At 35.0% G+C, this 19,310-nt stretch overlaps 1 protein-coding gene across 1 annotated transcript; it reads left to right on the top strand.

Moving 5' to 3' along the window:
- Positions 1–7,444: 7,444 nt before the first annotated feature.
- On the top strand, positions 7,445–17,201 carry LOC140928351 (ankyrin repeat domain-containing protein SOWAHC-like). Its single transcript, XM_073378090.1, has 8 exons — positions 7,445–7,680; positions 7,766–7,827; positions 8,956–9,243; positions 10,230–10,367; positions 10,705–10,729; positions 15,896–15,930; positions 16,369–16,470; positions 17,082–17,201. Exons 1-8 carry the CDS (start codon positions 7,554–7,556, stop codon positions 17,184–17,186), a joined length of 882 nt encoding a protein of 293 aa, XP_073234191.1. The 5' UTR covers positions 7,445–7,553; the 3' UTR covers positions 17,187–17,201.
- The last annotated feature ends 2,109 nt before the right edge of the window (positions 17,202–19,310 follow it).

Here is a 19,310-nt window from a genome sequence, read left to right as displayed (position 1 = left end):
CCGTTAAGACTCATCAGCTCCATCATTCATTTTTCCTTGTCCTTTTGTTGAATGAAAAAATAATATAAAATAAGATACAAATTCTGCACCTATTAAATAAGAACTCTAAACTTTGAAATTGATGGGAACATAATAAAGGTACGTGTATTAATTGAACGTGATTACTGCCAAAATGACGATCGACAATAGTAATGTATAATACTTGTGTAATAAGTGGTAATTCATTTAATGAACATATTAAGTAATGGTACGCCGAGATGTAATCTTGATAACAACATAACTGTCAGCAAGTGGAGATGGCCCACATTATTACAATACGAGAAATTCCGTACTAAAACAATTTTGTTATAATTAGCAAAAAGCCGGAAACACGAATTAATGTACCATAAATTCCGGCAATGGGCGGTTTTCGCCGATTGCAAAATAGGCGTACGAGTCGTTCCGAACCTTTCCGATGATATTTGTGGTTTTTGACGGGTTGGGTGTCTGAGAGAAGCAAGCCGCGGGGGACGTTTTAGTGGCCTTTTCCGAGCCTGAACGTTTTCTCAAAACAGTCTTTGATAATTAAGAAAGTGAATTGCAGTTTTACTTAAAAAATAGTTGTTCACTTCTTTGTAGAACAGTCAAAGAATCAATCAATCAATAGATAAATAAATAAATAGTTCAACGCTCGGTAGCCTTGGACCGGTCGTCCTCTCCCCTCTGGAATACATTTCGTAAATCTAAATCGGTCAATCCGGACATGAAAAGGTCACGGTGAGTAGGGTAGTACAAACGCCTACTTTTGAATCTCTGCAGAAGAAAACCCCAACCAAACCAAACAACACAAAAAACGTTCAAGACAGTCCGCAATTGGCGGTACTGTCCAATTACTTAGGCATTACACGGTCCTTTTTACGCTGAGATCAGGAGTAAGTCATCGATTCAAAGTACTACATTAGTTTCATCATTTTTTTGTTAATGGACATAAAAGGGTTTTGGGCACGCAGGGGTACGGTTTAAAACTATGATAACAGGATGTGGGGCTCATTTCAATAATTCATCACCGTTGTAATCATAATGTACATGTATACAGGTATCATAAATTATAATTGCGCAAAACCCGGATTCACGCTCGGTCATAGGTACACTAGATTAATTACATTTCGACGATGGACAGATTTTGAAGATACTGAAGATTACAAAATAGGAATTTTTCCGAACCTTTCCGACTATTACCGTTGTGTGGTTCAGTCGTTGGTTTAGGCTGTGCACGGACATAAAATCCGTCAGAGACATTCTTCAACCGACTTGCCCAACTACATTTATCTATTTTCTGTTATTGAATTCCGATGATAGGCGACTGCATTCGATTGCGAAATATACGAATACGAGTCTTTCCGATTATTACGTTAATGCGTGGTTTGTCTGAGAAGTCCATAAATTGAAACCATCCCCACTATCCAGTGGTGTCGGATGGTTTAGTTTTCATTAAAATTTTGGGTAAGGCTATAAATGTTCACACCATACAGGATAAGTTGCGCCAGCATGAAAACTATACCGTTGGGCTAGGAGTTCTTTTGACACATAACTAAGAACGCGGCCGGTGATATTGGTGCGATTTCTGAAACAGTCAGCTAAGCTGTGTAGCGCCGACATTATGCTCCAAAGTAGAGCTTTTTGTGTCTGGTATAGTGAACATAGCCTACGGACTGCAAAACAGTCTGTTTTCAGCCTCGTTCCAGACCTTTTGTTTGACTGCTCGCGCGTACTTGAATACAGAAAAATAAGGACTGTTTTGCAGTCTAACTTTCTATTAAGAAGAAGTACCTTTCACATACCTAGTTACCAATCTTTCTTGCAGTTACCGAGTTTAGAGCACTTCGTCTCTTTTAAATCCTGTAAAAATACTTTGTCAAAGGCATATAATTCGTAGGTATTCTATTTATTTTTTTAGATCATCCTGCAGATCGAAATGACAGATTTTCTTACTTGAACTAGAGAAGTCGCTACCCTTTTATATCGCTGAAGCCTGAAAAAAAACGCCGAGGCACCTCTTTTGGGCGGAGCCTTCCCGCAAAAGCCACTACGTAGGGTACCCAGCACGGGAGGAGTGGAGTTGCTATTGCAACGTTTACCTTGAGATTCGGTGTTTAGTTTCAGGGGCCTAGGACCCGGAATTAAATAGGGAAAATGCATTTCAGGCATTTTGCCACTTTACAATGTATACCTTTCAAACTGGTTCAGGTGGTTGTTTCTGCAGTGACCTCTAGTTCATTATCATAGAGCTTTCCAATCATCGTTAATCATGTATTTGGACATTTAAGCGTCTAATACATTTTTTTTATTTACCTCTTTAGCTAACCCTTTCAGATTCAGAAGTGGCCAACGTACTTCCAAATTCCTAAAGTTCATTTTGTAAAACGATGTTGAAAAACAATTACAGCACACTTAATGTGAAATTAATGCAAAAGAGAATTAATCAGAAAAACTTCAATAGGATATCGATTTCATCCGCAGACTCAAACATTTTAGAACCACCTGTTAATACTCAGCTCCATCATTCATTTTTCCTTTTCCTTTTGTTAAATGAAAAAATAAAATAAAATAAACTACAAATTCTGCACCTATTAAATAAGAACTCTAACCTTTGAAATTGATGGGAACATAATAAAGGTACGTGTATAGAACGTGATTACTGCCAAAATGACGATCGACAATAGTAATGTATAATACTTGTGTAATAAGTGTTAATTCATTTAATGAACATGTTAAGTCATAGTACGCTGAGATGTAATCTTGATAACAACTTAAGTGTCAGCAAGTGGAGATTGCCCACATTATTACAATACGAGGAATTCCGTACTAAAACAATTTTGTTATAATTAGCAAAAAGCCGGAAACACGAATTAATGTACCATAAATTCCGGCAATGGGCGGTTTTCGCCGATTGCAAAATAGGCGAACGAGTCTCTCCGAACCTTTCCGATGATATTTGTGGTTTTGACGGGTTTGGTGTCTGAAAGAAGCAAGCCGTGGGAGGCGTTTTAGTGGCCTTTTCCGAGCCAGAAAGCTATCTCAAAACAGTCTTTGATGATTAAGAAAGTGAACTGCAATTGTACTTAATAAATAGTTGTTCACTTCTTTGTAGCACAGTCAAAGAATCAATCAGTCAATATATAAATAAATAAATAAATAAATAAATAAATAAATAAATAGTTCAACGCTCGGTAGCCTTGGACCGGTCGTCCTCTCACCTCTGGAATACATTTCGTAAATCTAAATCAGTCGATCCGGACAAAGAGGTCACGGTTGGTGGGTTAGTACAAACGCCTACTTTTGAATCTCTGTAGAAGAAAACCCAAAACAAAACAAACAACACAAAAAACGTTCAAGACAGCCCGCAATTGGGGGGTACTGTCCAATTACCTGTGGGCATTACACTGTCCTTTTTACGCTGAGATCAGGAGTAAGTCATTGATTCACAGCACTATATCAGTTTTATCATTTTTTTGTTAATGGACATAAAAGGCTTTTGGGCATGCAAAAGTGCGGTTTAAAACTATGATAACTGGATGTGGGGTTCATTTCAATAATTTTTGACCAGTATAATCGTAATGTGCATGTATACAGGTATCATAGATTATAATTGCGCAAAACCTGGATTCACGCTCGGTCAGAGGTACACTAGATTAATTACATTCCGACGATGGGCGGATTTTGAAGATACTGAAGGTTACAAAATAGGAATTTTTCCGAACCTTTCCGACTATTACAGTTGTGTGGTCCAGTCGTTGATTTAGGCTGTGGACGGACATGAAAATGATAATCGTGAGAGAAATTCTTCAACCGACTTGTCCAACCTCATTTATTTACTTACTGTTATTGAATTCCGATGATAGGCGACTGCATTCGACTGCGAAATATACGAAATACGAGTCTTTCCGAAACTTAACGATTATTACGTTAATGTGTGGTTTGTCTGAGAAGTCCATAAATTGAAACTATCCCCACTATCCGGTGGTGTTGGATGGTTTAGTTTTCATTAACCCTTGAAAAATATGACCAAAGGCAAATTCGACAAAAATCCCAAATTTCATTTTGTAAAATTTTTTAAAACAAATAACACCACATGAAAGTACTCCCAAAGAGATTTCATTTGAATGGTCGCACCATAGGATTTTGTCCACAGACGTAAAAGTTAGAACCACCTCACAAACTCCATCATCCACTCTGGCAGTGAAAGGGCTAAAATCTTAACTAAGGCTATAAATGTTCACACCATACAAGCTAAGATAGCTTTTGCGCCAGCACGAAAACCATACCGTAGGGCTTCTGTTGACACATAACAAATGGAGCGGCCGGTGATATTGGCGCGATTTCTGAAACAGTCAGCGAAGCTTTGCCGCGCCGACATATGCTCCAAAGTGGAGCTTTTCGTACCCAGCGTAGTGTGAACATAACCTACGGAATACAAACTCTTCAGTTTAAGACAATCAAGTTGGCCAGTAGTAGACTTTAGCTGCCAAAAAGACCATTGTTTTTGAGAAAACAGCTTAGTTAATAACGTAACTTTCTTTCAGAGCTTTTAGCGAGATAAATGTGACGAGAAAATAGTACCAAATCAGCTCAGCTTTAACGGCGATCAAAAATGCACTGATTGTTTTCAATACTTTTTTTGACTTTGCAACTGACGCTGCAAAGGATTTCATGATTTTACTGCATGGCATTGACATATTGTAGCCAATAGAAATCTTAAACAAAAAAATGAAACTTAAACGCAACATTCCGCCTGTTCAACAATAATGACATGCTCGAAAAACACGGCTACCCGGCAAACTGAGGGAAAAAAAAATGCCAATATATGTAAAAATGCAAGAGGTTTTTACCCTTTGCTGCAGACTGGCAGTAAATCTCAGAACTAAAATAAATAACGACAACTTGTTATCATATTAACTGGCTATTACGTATTTCACAAAAACGTTTAAATTGAATCGTGATAAGGAACTTTAAAATCTCTAACCTTTTGGCCACTTTTGGCTTTCATTAATTGGATCATACATGGATGTGTAGATACCTTACGACTTTTAATTTGTGTCCTTGAATAAAGAAAAAAAAATAAAAGGAGATGACAGTTTTGAACTTTACCCAATACTATCATATTCCTCATTGTCTCTTAGTGTACAAAAGACGAAAGTCTTTGTCTGAACTTCGATTCCATGGTGACTGATTCCTTGTTGCATCACAATGCTCAAAACGTTTTGGGAGATTTTAAAATTAGTGAAATACACCCTTCCACTTTATGAAACAATCCTTTTAGCTTTAATTTTAAAATGAATCAGACGGCTATCACAATTTGAAAATATATTTGTTTTAATATATTTGGTATATCATGATGGGAAACTTCTGCGGAGACGGGGTGGTCTTTCTCGTCTGAAAAAAAAAAGAATAAAATAAATAAAAGTGCCTATTCTGTTCAATAAATCCACAGTTAGCTGCTTTTTCGGGGACCACGGTAAAACACACACCTGATACAAACACAAGTTGAGTCATTTATACGAGAATTTTTTTTCAAAAGATTAAAAGATTAGTTTAGATCGTATTTTGTTTATTTTCGTACATTCTCTTATAAAATTGTTATGTAGTATTATTACTTGTATTCTGGGTAGAACGTATTTCGTAGCGCGCTCAATTCATTTAATTGAAGAGCATTGACTATTAATAATCACAGGAGTTCAGGCTTCAGAAGTAATCATTGATCGTTTATTGCGACAGTGCTGTTTCGTATGGTCCTAAATTGTAGGACCACACTCATCAGGCAACTTCAACTTCAATCGTTGAAGTTGCCTGATGAGTGTGAATTTCACTCAGGAATTGTATAAAAATACAGTATTAAATTGGCAATGATAAGTCAGTACAGTTTGTTAAATAAACCGAGTTATATCTCAGTTACAGTTAATTTAAAACGATCTTAATTTTTGGAGAAAGTCAGATCAGCATTTACCAACCGATTACAGATAGCTTCATCAAAACTCCTTCTCCCATAATTATTATGAAACTTGTTTGGGGTGATTTCCATGTGGCCTTAATTTGTCCATGCAAACAAGACTTCCGAGGAATAAGGGGGATAGTTACGTTTAATAACTGAACGATAAAAAGGTGCAATGCTGATCGCCAGCTTCCTAATTTGGTCTAAAACTGTCTAGACTGCGAGCAGTGTCTTATTTTCCTTTGCAAAGTTACTGCACACGAAACCCAAGCAAGCGAGCGGCGAAAAGCAAGGGCGTAAGCCAGAGAAGAAAACTGAGTAAGAGACCATCTTTTCTCGTCTCGTCCCAATCCCTTATAGAACGTCGTGGTTTGCAATCTCGTTGGCTGAGATAAGAACTAGACGGATTTTAAGAGAAAAGGCGGCTGCAAGCAGTCTAAAAACTGTCTACAACTAATCTAAATTTATTATAACTTTGTAACCGTCACAAGAATTCCATGCACTTGCTTTCGAGGGGAACAAGATCTGGTTTCGAGTCTACAAGAGCCCCGTGAATGAAGATCCGGCTGCAAACCGTCAACTTTAGATAGGGCTTTCCACAAGTTGCTTGCTTGGCAACTTTTTGGCAACTTCTCGTATTTCGAGCAGCTGTTTGAATTCTGAGCAATTTCTCTAGTTATCTTCTAATTCTGAGATATTGGAGCAGCTTTAGTGCTTAAATTGGCCATGGCCTTTCTTCCATGTTTCACAACGTTTTAGTAGACAATTCATGAATTTCCTGTAAAACACGGAGCCAAATCCCCCCCGCCCCCGGCAGATAATGGGCGCAAGATAAAAGTAGCCGCGTTGCTATAGGTCAGCGGTTTTAAGGAAAATTCAAAATGGGGGACGAAGATTAGACTGACTCAGGACTGACTCGAGTGTATCTGGTGAAGAAGGTCATTGAACAATTTTGTTGGTTCATTTCAGTTTTTGGTTTTTTTAATTGAGGACATTAGCATTGTTGGTTACTTCGCAAAATTGCACGAAAATACTTAGAAATCGTACTTTTGTCGGTACAATTTGCATGTTTTAGCATCAGACCAAAAAAACTTTTCGTTTTTTCGAGCACCTTTTGAGCAACTTTCGTTACAAAAAGCAACTGTTGATTGATTTTTAAGCTACAATTAAGCAACTTTTTGAGAAATTACTAGAAACGTTTTCAAAAATCTCGAGCTAATAGTGAAAAAAAAAAAGAAATGGACAAGCGAAGTCTAAGGACAAAGCTGAAACAACTGGCGTTGAAACAATATTTCGGCTAGCCAGACTAGTCTTCTTCAGTTAGATGGAATTTAACGAAAGGAATGGTGTGAACAACATTTGCCTGCGCCTGGTGTTGTCGTTTCGACGAATTTTTTGTATCGCGTTTTTTCGGAGGATCAAGCTACGCGCGAGTAATTTCGCGACACGCGAGAAGTTTTTGTGCGGTCTCCCATCATGCCTTTGGAATGTGAATTTCATCATGGCGGAAAATTTCCACAATTTATGGGGTTTACGTGTTTGGCAGATGACGGCATGAGTTAGACTCGACAAAAGAAACTTTGCTATGTCTGGAAACGAAGGAATAACGCTCCAGTCTGTCCGGGAATTTTTAGTCAAGAACAATGGCAAAGTAAAGAACATAGACCTTGTGCATCACTTTAGACAACAGCTCAATGATCCTGCCAACAAGAGTGAGTACAAGTTCGCCGAGCTGAAGATGGATTATTTTTATAATCGGTGGCTTTGTTTTTACTGATTAAATATGACTTCCTGCAGGCAAAGTACGAGGTGAATTCAAAGAAATTGTGCACACAATTGCTACTGTCCAAACAATAGATGTAAGTAAACTTTCCCTGATTTTATACTCAAACTTTTCTGATAGTAAGCTTATTATCGTAATTTCCGCCGATTGACTCGGGAAGAGAAACATTCCATTTGAAATACACGTAGCCGTCTTTCTGAGTGATCGTTATTAAAGTGATCATTCATGCTGCGACATATTGCTGTTGTATTCAACGATGTAAGCAGATATAGAATGAATTTTATTTTAAGGCAATACTATTAGGCAAGTTTTGACGAGGGGCTGGTATTCTTCAAATTAGATAGAGCTCAAATTATCGAGGTTTCTTTTTCTTTTTAGTCTTGTTCAAATTAAGAATCAAAACAATGATTTTAGGTACATTTATCTTTTAGTATTATTTTTTGAAAGGCTTATTCTCTGTACATTCCTATACCTACCATCTTTGTTAACACAAATCACATATTTTGACTTTCCAAACTCAGTGGAGCAACAATACGCTATAATGAAAGAAATAACATATTACAGTGTATAATGTGAGGTATTGTGTTATAAAGGTGTCAAGACTGTGGGATAATGGTGAAGAACTGCCCCCCACAAAACCAGTTAGAGGCAGGGGAGAGGGGGGAGGGGGGAGGGTGTATGTGTCCCTAGTGTGACTTTTAAAATTGTCGTTTTGCACATTGAGGAGGAAGCCATGTTGCTGTTAGTATTTTACTATTTTATTTGTGCTTTTCTCTGTCGCTGTTGTAGTTTCAACCCATCTTTGTGTCATTTGACGCCTTTTTTTCTGCCCTGTATCGCTGTTTCAAGGCCATGTTGCTTGTCGGAATTAACCCCAACAAGGCCTCATTAGATGACTGTCAATCAACTATTGACCAACAGTTGATTGACAGTTACAATAAAATAATTATTTGGGGAAGGTAGCTTGATTGAGTACTTGTAGTAACAAACTACATAAATAAGGGTTGAATTCTTTAATCATTTCATTTTGCGGAAAAAAAATGCCGATCAACTTCTCTGAGCCAATGGAGAGGATGCTTCTGTCGTGTGTGGTGTTTATTGAAAGCTCTATGGGTGTCAAAAAGTTTTACGTTATAGAATTATTATTGTGTACACTGCATTTCATTGCATTCTAAGTGTCTTATGGCAATTATGTTCTCTGTAGGGTGAAAAATACTTTGTTCTTAAGAAACCCAAAGAGGCCCCGGCAGTGCTTCGGAAACCTCCAAGACCTACAAAGCACAAGGATCGACCTGTTTCTCTTCCTCCTGTTTTCCGTGGAGCAAAGCTGGAGGAAGTGCCCCAAGGGAATTCTGCAGTTTTTGGTAGAACCTATTCTGAAGATTCAGAATCACCCAGTCTCGTTCACGCAAACAAAGAAAACAGACCTGTTGATAGAGGAGATGGAAGAGATGGAAATAATGGATCTGGTGATAGTGGCCTTGAATCTGATGTAAGTCTGACTGGTAAAATGAGTACAGGTGTAACTGCAAAGTGAATTTAAGGTGATACAGTGATACCTTGTTCTTGGGGTGGAGGATTAGGGTGAGAGGGTGCCTGTTGTCTTTCTTTGTGGTATGAATTGCAGATGGTCTTATAGGGTGTTGTGGTTGGAAAGCCAAGATTTTACAGGATTCTCATTATTACAGTGTAAGTCCTGCAACCGGCTACATGTAAAAAACTGGCTACAGTACTTTGAAATGTGGGAAGTGTACATTACTTTTTAGGAAAAAGGGGTAAAGTGAGGCAGGAAAGCCTGAAATTGCCTATGTACTGTAAGTACTTGATTGCCTAGCTGCCTTTTGTACATCCTAGCCAGCTACTTAAAACCTGAATGAAAACCCTGATTGTTGCCTAATTTTTTATTGTCTCACACTTGTAGGGTTGTAAAATAATTTGCAAATATCTATTACACTGTACATATACATGAAAGAACAAACAAACAAACAAATGCCATCATACTATGTAGCTGTATGGTTGTCTTGAAGGGTCAAATAAAGCCTGAGTCATGCTCAGATTGGTCAACTTTAGGGGTTTGATTCTAATTTTCTGATGAGCATCCTTGTCTCTTTCATTCTGGGAGTTCCAGCCATGTAAGTCGGGATTATGGACATTACATTGTACTTTTTGGAGATGAAAAGGGTGCTAGTAGTATACTTTGATTCTTATACAAAACTGTCCACAAAAACCGGCAGCCTGTACACTGTAGTCTCTCTTACTCTGTGTGTCAAAGCTTAGACGGGGACGTTTGTTCTCCATTTCTCAGTGTTTGTTTTTTAGTTGTACCTTTTAAACTGTCTAGGGAATCTTGTATTCTCTTTTAAGCCTTTCTAAGATTATTAATATTTAGTATTTTACTGATTTTGTAAACTGGAACTTGATTAAATTTAAAGTTAAAGATAGGGAGTCACAAAATTATTCTTTACATATTTTTTTTAGTCCAGCAGTTCAGTTGGAAGTTTTACAGCATCAGAGAAATCCACCATTCAGATGCTGCAAAAAAAATTTTTAAACGCTGACAGGGGATCTTCCAATGGGCAGCCTGATAACAGGGTTTCCAAAAGCAATGATGATTTGGTGAGTAAACGTAGAGGCTAGAAGGAATTAAGTCACGATATGGAAGGAACTAAAACCATTAGGGCGAGTTACTAGTAGCTTTCCCATTTTTGAAACCAGAAACCAACATATATTCTAGAACCTTTGAGAATGTCCTAATTTAACTCAAGATACTGCATTAATATTGTAATTATTGTAATGATAATTTATTAGGCTAAATTGTAAATTATCATTTACCAGCAGGCTAACCTGGAAAAATTAAAAATTTCAATTTTTTACATACGTATTCAAGGGCGGATTAAATTTTACTGCAATAAAATTTGACTATTGATAATAATGTTTAATTTTTTTTGTTCAGGATCGAATGGATGAAGACATGGAAGGTAGGTTAATGTACACAGCTGTTAGATTTGAACTTATAGTTTAAAACATGCACTTGACTGAACTTGTACCCTGTACCTTACAGTTATACAGTAATTGGTGCTATTAATTTTTGTAGAGAAGATGTGGGCACCTTCAGTGATTTTGTTACCTCTGTGTCTTGTGTCCCTGATACATAAAAATCCCCGAAGATGCAAAATAATTCATGGCATGCATCCCGTAGGATGCAAAGAGTGATCGATCGATTTGAAGATTTTTTGGTTTAAAGATGCATATTTATTTTAGTCTTTTTTGTGCTTTAAATATATAGAAGGACTGCATTTTTAATTTCAGTGACCTGTAATAAAGAGTGTTGGAGTCTGTCTCCAGATTATCTGTCTGGGTACATAAAGGCCCAAGCATTTTCAATTTTGGACTTGTCATTTTTTGAACTGAGACTCAATGATTTTTCACAAGATGAGTCCCAGGACTCACCATAACTATTTACTCACTGCACCTACATAGGAATCTGATGGGAGACTTGCTTACAGTTTGCTTAAGACAGAGGTCATAATTCTGGAAAAAGTTTATGTGCAAACTAGTTTTCCTGACCTGAAAAAAGTCCGGAAAATACATGTAAGGATTAAGTCTCGAAATATGGTAAAAAAAAGTTTGGAGTTTTTGTTTACTATTACATGTACTATCTTTATTTTACCATGGTGTCACTTCACAACGTTGGTCCTCCCGTGAGCCATACGTTTGAAAAAAAAAATTACATGAGTTTTTAAAATAATTATTATGATAATTATTATAGGAAATTTAAAATGACATCAATAGAAAATTACAATGTTTTGCATAAATTTAAAGAACAAAGAGTTACAATAAACTTAATTACATAATAATAATGTTACACAGCTGTATTTATGCACTAAAAATAATTCATGCTCTTTGCGAAGTCATGTAATTATTATATGACTTCGCGAAGAGCATTGTCTCTGAAGAATGATTTAAAAAGGTCTTAGCTTTCCTGTTCTCTTTCTTCTATAGGGAGTTTGTTCCAGAGGACTGATCCTCTGTAGGCTATATTTCCCTATGTCCAACTTGGGTTTTAGGGAATATTCAAGTTAACTGATTAATATTTTTCTCAAATACGGTGGGGAAATTTCATGAGTTATTTTGTACATTAGAATTAGTGAGTTGTCTCATCTTTCTGTCTTCTAGTACTTCCCAACCCAGTTCATCCAATAAATTTTTAGATAGTGTTTCATAATTTGAAAATTAGTCACCATTCTAGCAGCTCTATTTTGGAGTAGCTGAAGTTTTTCTGATAATCCTTTCCCTATATAGTGTATATGCTGTAGTTAATTGTTGTATGTTAATGTATGCTAATGAAGTTTGAACAAAAGAAAAATAAAAATTACCTGAGATAAAAAATTAACGACAACATATATATCCACACACACAGCTGGAGTAATCAAAATAGGGCACAATAAGAGCTTGGTACACACATGGTTTCTCTAGTTTTGTATGGTATATGATTACACACCTTACATGTACATTGTAGACCCAACAAGCCTGCTGATCAATATCTTCTTTGAAATCGTATCAATGTAAAATATGTGTTTTCCATGAGATATTTTCATCAATTGAGACTCTGAGAGATTTATAAACATTCGCCCTCTCTATGGGTATGTTATTAACCTTAACCTTAAAATTATCTGACAGTAGTTCAAGTCTGGGATGACTGTCTATATAACATGTATTTGGTCTTTTTGAAATTTAAAGTAAGCTTATTGACCTTAAGCCATGTCTGAATTTTGTTCAGATCAGAATTTGTTTTAACTTGTTAAGTACAGGTTGTATCAGCATCTTCAGCTGTTGATGTTAAAGTGTTGTTGTTCGCATACATTCTGGGCCTTGAGAACAGTTGACTTAAGAGAAAGTCATTTATGTATAAAATAAACAACAGTGGACCAAGAATAGATCCTTGAGGAATTCCACATGTTAATGTACAGAAATTAGAAACTTCACCGTCAACTAATAATAATAAAGTTTTCTATTTTTGCTGAGTAAGATATAATTGAAACCATGCTACATGTACATCTGGGACTAACTCCATAAAATTCAATGCAAGTTTATTGAGGAGGATAGAATGTTCCATGGTGTCATTCAATGGCTTTTTTGTAGAAAAGAATATTACTTCATTTTTTTTCTCAATCTTATTATATATTATTAAATATATTATTATTAATATTAGTTAAGTTTTTGAAACAAGCTTTTTTCCTTTTGGCAATGTTTTATGGTGATTTGTGATGCACCATTATGATACAGTTCTACATTGTACAAGTATGTAAGAGATTTTGTACTGTTTAGTTTGAAATTGATATATTAAACTAATTATTATCATTGTTTATGTTACAATTATGTAATGTATTAAAATTTGTACTTCTAACTAAAGACTGATTAGGATTTAAAATAGATTACAGTGTATATTACGTGCCAGTTCAAACCAATGAATTAAAACAGTGGCTTGTGAGATTAATGAATTAATAGATATTAGACTGTAATATTATTAAGTGACTTCTTTTTCAATGCTTGAATTCGCCTGAAAATAAAGGATATGGATTGTCAAGCTAGTTAGCACAGGCCAGGTTGTACCTGTCACAGTAATTTTAATATGGTGAGTGTTCATGGGTACCCCCTTCCTCCAAAACCAGCTGCTGACTTTAAAATGATTTATAGAAAAATACAAATTTTATCATGAATGTTGTAATTTAAAAATTTAAAGTGCTCAAATGAATGTGACTGAAATTGATGAAAAAATATTCTTGTTATACCTGTGTATGTCCATTGTGTATGGTTGTGTCATTCTTGTAGTGTTTGCATTTTTGCTTACTACAGGCATCACTTAGTCACAACGTCTTGCTATTAAATAAATGTTGTTGTGCTAATATATGTTTTTTTATTTTTGTCCAAGATACATGTATTTCAAGAAAAAAACAAATCCGAAACTTTTTTTAAAAATTTGTTTTTCATACATTGTGCATCAGTGTGTTTGTGAGGAAGTCGGTCGAAGTTTTCATCTTGAATTAAAAGTTTGAACTCTTTTTTTATTTTGTACTAAATAAATGTTTGACAATGTAGGAGATTTACCTAGAATGCTTAAAATCATATCACTCAAAGCACTTAATTAAAAAGAAGATGCATGTACATACTTAACAAACCATGTTGCTTTTCTAACTGCTTTTTTGGCTTATGAATGAAACAAAATCTTTTCTGATTTAAATGCTTTGTCTCAGTAGTTACATACATGTAGCTACATGTATAGGTTAAGTCAGTTTATTTTTGATCTGTAAGCATGCTTACATGTACTCTTCATCAAATATTTATCATTTGCCACCTGCTTGTCTGATGCTATAAGTGGGCTGAGTTTTCAAAACAAAAATATGAGGCTACTGAAAGAGTTTTTAATGCATTCAGAGCAAGTTCAGGTGTAAACCACCAGGATTTTATGTTAAATTTTGCAGTCAAAGCAGGGGACAGGGCTAAAGAAAAAATCTGTATTACCTACTGTAAGGATAGGTTTTTGTCTTTGTTCAGTTATGTTTGTTCATGCATGGCCAGACAAAGGAGGGTCCGAAAAAGTGAGTCTTTCAACTGCTTATAAAATGACTTTGACATATATAATTTGTAATTTATTTTACAGGGTGTTTGCATGTAATTCTGAACGAAACATTTTATAGCATTTTACATAAGGATGCCTGCCTGTCAAATTGCCACATTCTGCAATTATTTTTACTAGTGTATACATGTATTGATTGTACCAGGACTACTTGTACATGTCTCATGGTTTTAAAATTTAAAAGCATGTCTGCAAATATTGATATCTCTGTTAATATGACGAGTGAAAGAAATGTAAATATTTTAGTTTTAAAAAAGGATATTCTTTTGTAATGAAAAGCTTGCTATTGATTTGTTAAGATTATAATAACATTTTTATTTTACGAAGTGGTCTTATGTTTTTTTCCCTAATGTATTGTACATATAGTTTTTCACGGAAAATTAAGCTAAGTGCGTTTTTTCAATTTGTATTTGTGTCAGTTGTATTGAACTGTTAGGGGAAGTTACTATTATTTATTTACTTTATATGTACATGGAAGGCTTTGAAATTTAGGGGTTACCGTACGAATAGGTACACTGTAGGTACAATCTACTGTATGTGAGAAAAAAATTGTAATTATAGTCACTCTATTATCAAAAAGTGTTTTATAACAATGACAACAAATTTGGTGCTTTTAGACCTACGTTAATTTATTCTTTAGACAATTCGGACAGTTTGTATTGTTTTCCATTTTTTGTTTAGTGCTCAGGAACTCATGAAGATGTGAAATTAAAATTCCCAAACATGGGAAATAATTATTTCAAGCACTATGCATTTTTGTATTTTTTAATTAAAAGTAGTAAATGTATTATTTTAAGATGACTTTTATATTGTATAGACAGTCAATACGAATAACTTTATTTATATTTCAGGGCAATATTTATCTCTTTGTTACATTTAATTTACGTTTCTCTGCCATGTGTTTAATTAGCAAAAATAAAGGAATAAACAGTATAACAAGAACATAGAAATTATGTTCTTGACAAAGGGTGTTATATTTACAGTATATTCTCATTTACAATGTTTTCAACCTTCATTGCTGCTTTAGGGTGTGAAAAACACTTTATTTTGTAAATTTCATGTTTTCTGATTAATATTGACATTACTGTTATTACTTTTCTTGGAGCCTTAAACAGAGATAATGACTTCTTTAACTAACGCTTAAACAGTTAGCAAAGTGCTGACTTCCCGTTAGTGGTGTGTTACAGACGCTATAGCTATCTCTCTATGGTGTCTTTAAGCTCCAATATCCACATACAAATTCTCCCAACTGATCTCAATACTTTTCCTTAGAATTAGTTTAGAGAATTTGCTAACAGATCAGAGCACGATGTTATCTTTGATGACCAGTTTATTAATTCTCATAACCTTTACCCTTGATTATGTATTGTCATTGTTAGGAGAAACCTGATGCTTGTCACTCTTGGGACAAAGATAGTTGATAGACATTAATTTCCGGTTGCTGTAGATTTTTAGAGGAATTGTCTTTCCATTTTTAGCAAGATTATTTAATTTTTTTTGCCCCCAGGGGATGACTTGTTGATGGGAGGACCAACAGCTCATGTAAGTTTGAATTACCGAAGAAAAAAACAAAACACAATAGCTAGCACATGTAGTATGTACTTAAGAAATCAACAACAGTTTTCCATGCTCTGTACTATAATCAACCATAGAAATGACGTCATAATTTTCAAAACTCAAGTGGAACCATTTTGGCATCATTTCTATGGTCGACAAGAGTACAGACCATGGAACATTTTTGTTGATTTGTGTTTTACAATAACATCAGAGGTTTTGACATCCATTTCTGTTGACGATTTTTGGCAAGTTGTTTGACGCGCGAGAAAGAGAAAAGCAAATTGTGCCACCATCATGTTATTTCGATGGTCTGTACTCTTATCAAAGGTATCTTTCCACCAATCAATGTGTAAGAAATTGGTCAGTTATTGTAAAAAGTCGCTCAGAAATGTTTATCATTTTTTTTTCTTGTGCATATTGTAGCTAGAGCCATTAGAAAAAGAGTGGTTCATAACGGCAGCAAGAGGAAACAGAGCTCAGATCATGTGTTTACTTGAGCAGGACCGTAACCTGGCAACTAAAAAGGTTAGTTTCCGTTAACATAGTTTGTTCAAATCACAAGACATTGAGAGACACAGTCATTATTAGAACATCTTCAGCTGCAAACACTGCGGGCAAATTTTTAACCTCCTTCAGTGTGTCTATTTTAGACCTTGTAAGGTCTTTGTTGGGACTTATTTTAAGGGCAAGCGTGGAAGTCCCTTTAGTGTAAAAAAAAGAAGCCTTTAGTCTTTAGTGTAAAGCTAATTTTCTGAACTCGCTTCAGAAAAAGTTAGTAATAAACAAGTTGTTTGAAGTAATGAGAACAGCTTGATTACCAAGTGTATTAAATAATTATTATGTTATTATGTTTTAAACAGTTTATATAATATATCAATATATAACAGCATACTACGAAGAAATAATTATGCAGTTAGCCATTAGGTACTTTTCAAAGTGACAAGTTTGTAAACAAAACAGCATGAGGTTGATGACATGATTATTTTGTTGTTACCAGTGAACTTATCTTTCAAGGAGGGGGTCAGGGTGACTAGATTATTTAAATTTTACACCAATGGTCACACAGCACAGCCTCAATGTAGCTAGACTCCTCAACTTGCCATTAATTGTTGTTTTTGCTTTATTTATGATTCCAGGATTTTATGCTGGTAGGTACATTAACTTGCCTCTGTAATTCTCTTACAATGTATGACTTGATTAAGGGTAGACAAATGTTTTATCAGAATACTAAAAATTATTGACTGAGGCTTGTTGAAAATAATAAATTAAAACAAACTAAGAAACAAAATGTAATGCTACACCTTTAAGCGTGAAGCTACATCTAAGATCAATTATTTTCATTTGTATCACTTTTATCTATAAGTATTTTGTTGGTGATTTCTAACTTGCTGAATAATCAGATGTTGATGCATGCTTTGTAAAAATTTATAAAAGTGTTTACTAACTATTTTTCTTCTCTGTGTTTCCTTTGTTGACCATTCCTGATGCAGGGGGTAAGTTCTTTCGTCTATTTTATTTATTTATTTTTTTGCCATCTTGAGTAAAATTGTGATTTAAGATATTACTTTGACTTACTCCAGGTGTACACTGTACACCTATTTATATTTTTTATTCTGAGGTTTACATGTTAATTAGGATTAAATCACTAACGTTTTTCTTATTTCTTTTTGCCCACTCCTGCCATGATTTTCTCCTGCTTCTTCACGCAACTAAAAATTTAGTATGTAAGTATAACTAACTGTACCACTGCACTTGATACATGTATATTACAGAACCAGTATTAGGATAATTGCATGACTCAGGTTTTGCACTCTAAACCTGTCAACTCTGTAAAAAGAATAAGTGATCATACCCTTGGATTGGCACTGGACATTCTTATAAACAACTCAGTCCAGGGCTAGGTTATTCCAAGCTGGGTTGAGAAAATCCAGGGTTAGTGCATAATTTGAATTCAGATATTAATGTTTACATAGCAAATTCCTGTAAATATTTTAGCTTACAATTTTGATGTTTTGATGCTGTTCAACAATCTCAGTTAAAATTAACTGACGACATGCCTTTGAACAAAATAAACAGGAACTTGGGTTAAAATTTAAACCCTCGTTGAGAGATACACTATAATCAGTTCTTCCTAAAAAACTGGGCCCAGGACGTAACAATGGTCATGGTAACTAGTTCTGGAGGTGCACCCATTATTGCTATCTGAGCAACTTTGCTAAAGATCGAAGGAACCCCGAGACCTGAATTTCAGTCAAAACTTTGTGAGATTTTTCAGTGTACATTGTAGATCATTGAACTCAATTTCATGTTGAGTAGTTGAGAAGTCCAAATTTCCATTCTGGTGAAATTATGAGTATTTTAACCATGTATACGATGGTTCATAAAAAGGTTTGTGAAATAATTCTGTCAGTGGGCTGGACTCTTTAATGTCTTGCTTGCTGTCAAACATGAATAATGTTATTAACTAGATGTATTTTTAAAAATTTATTATCTTATCTTATATTGTTATATTTTATTTATTTATTTATTTATTTATTTATTATAAACACAGACTGCACTTCACTGGGCAGCAAAACACGGAAGAGCAGATATTGTTAAGCTGTTAGCTGGCACTCATGGAATTGATGTCAATGGAAAAACAGTAAGTAATAGTTATTCACTGTCCCTTTAGTAGCGCCAGGATTTAAACACGGATGGAATTTTATCGTCTTTTACATGTTATTTTAGGAGTGTAAATTCAACAAATACGGACAGTGTGACACTCCAAGAACCTAGTGACACAGTCGACCGCTGTAGTAATCTTAAGATTTCAGTGTAAATAAGAGGTCGACTTTAGGTACAGTTATGTCATCGGAACTTTAACTCACAGTCTCTTTTGTTGTATTGGAATAAGCTATACTTATGTGTTCAAGCGTAAGGCATAAACATTCCTCAGTACATTTGATTGCATAAATGCTTAAAAGCTAACGTATTTCACGTTATGCACTCACATTTTTTCCTTTTTTTTCCCTCTTGCACCCTGTCTTCTGTGGTTTCGTGAACAGAATGTAAGTACTTGTTGTAAGATTCTTGTTTTATAAACTTGTATTTGTCAGTGTTGAAATGGTTTCGACCGTAGGTTCACTATCAGTTTCCTATGCCCTTTGCCTATTTGTTCATGATCATGAATCCTAATGATTAAGAGGAATAGGAATTAAAGGAAAGTGAGAATCAAACTAGGTTGAAACCATTTTAACCTGATAATGAAAAAAAAAAAGATGTTAATAATGACGACATTTAGGTTTTGTATATGTTGTGTCAGTTTACTGTTTATTGCAATAAGTTGATAATAAGTGCTGACAAAGTTGTTTTTTTTTTCTCTTCTC

Source organism: Porites lutea, chromosome 2 (genome assembly GCF_958299795.1).
Source record: "Porites lutea chromosome 2, jaPorLute2.1, whole genome shotgun sequence".
Classification (NCBI taxonomy): Eukaryota; Metazoa; Cnidaria; class Anthozoa; order Scleractinia; family Poritidae; genus Porites; species Porites lutea.
Note: the sequence above shows the minus strand (reverse complement) of the source record. Positions and strands in the feature narration are given on the sequence as shown.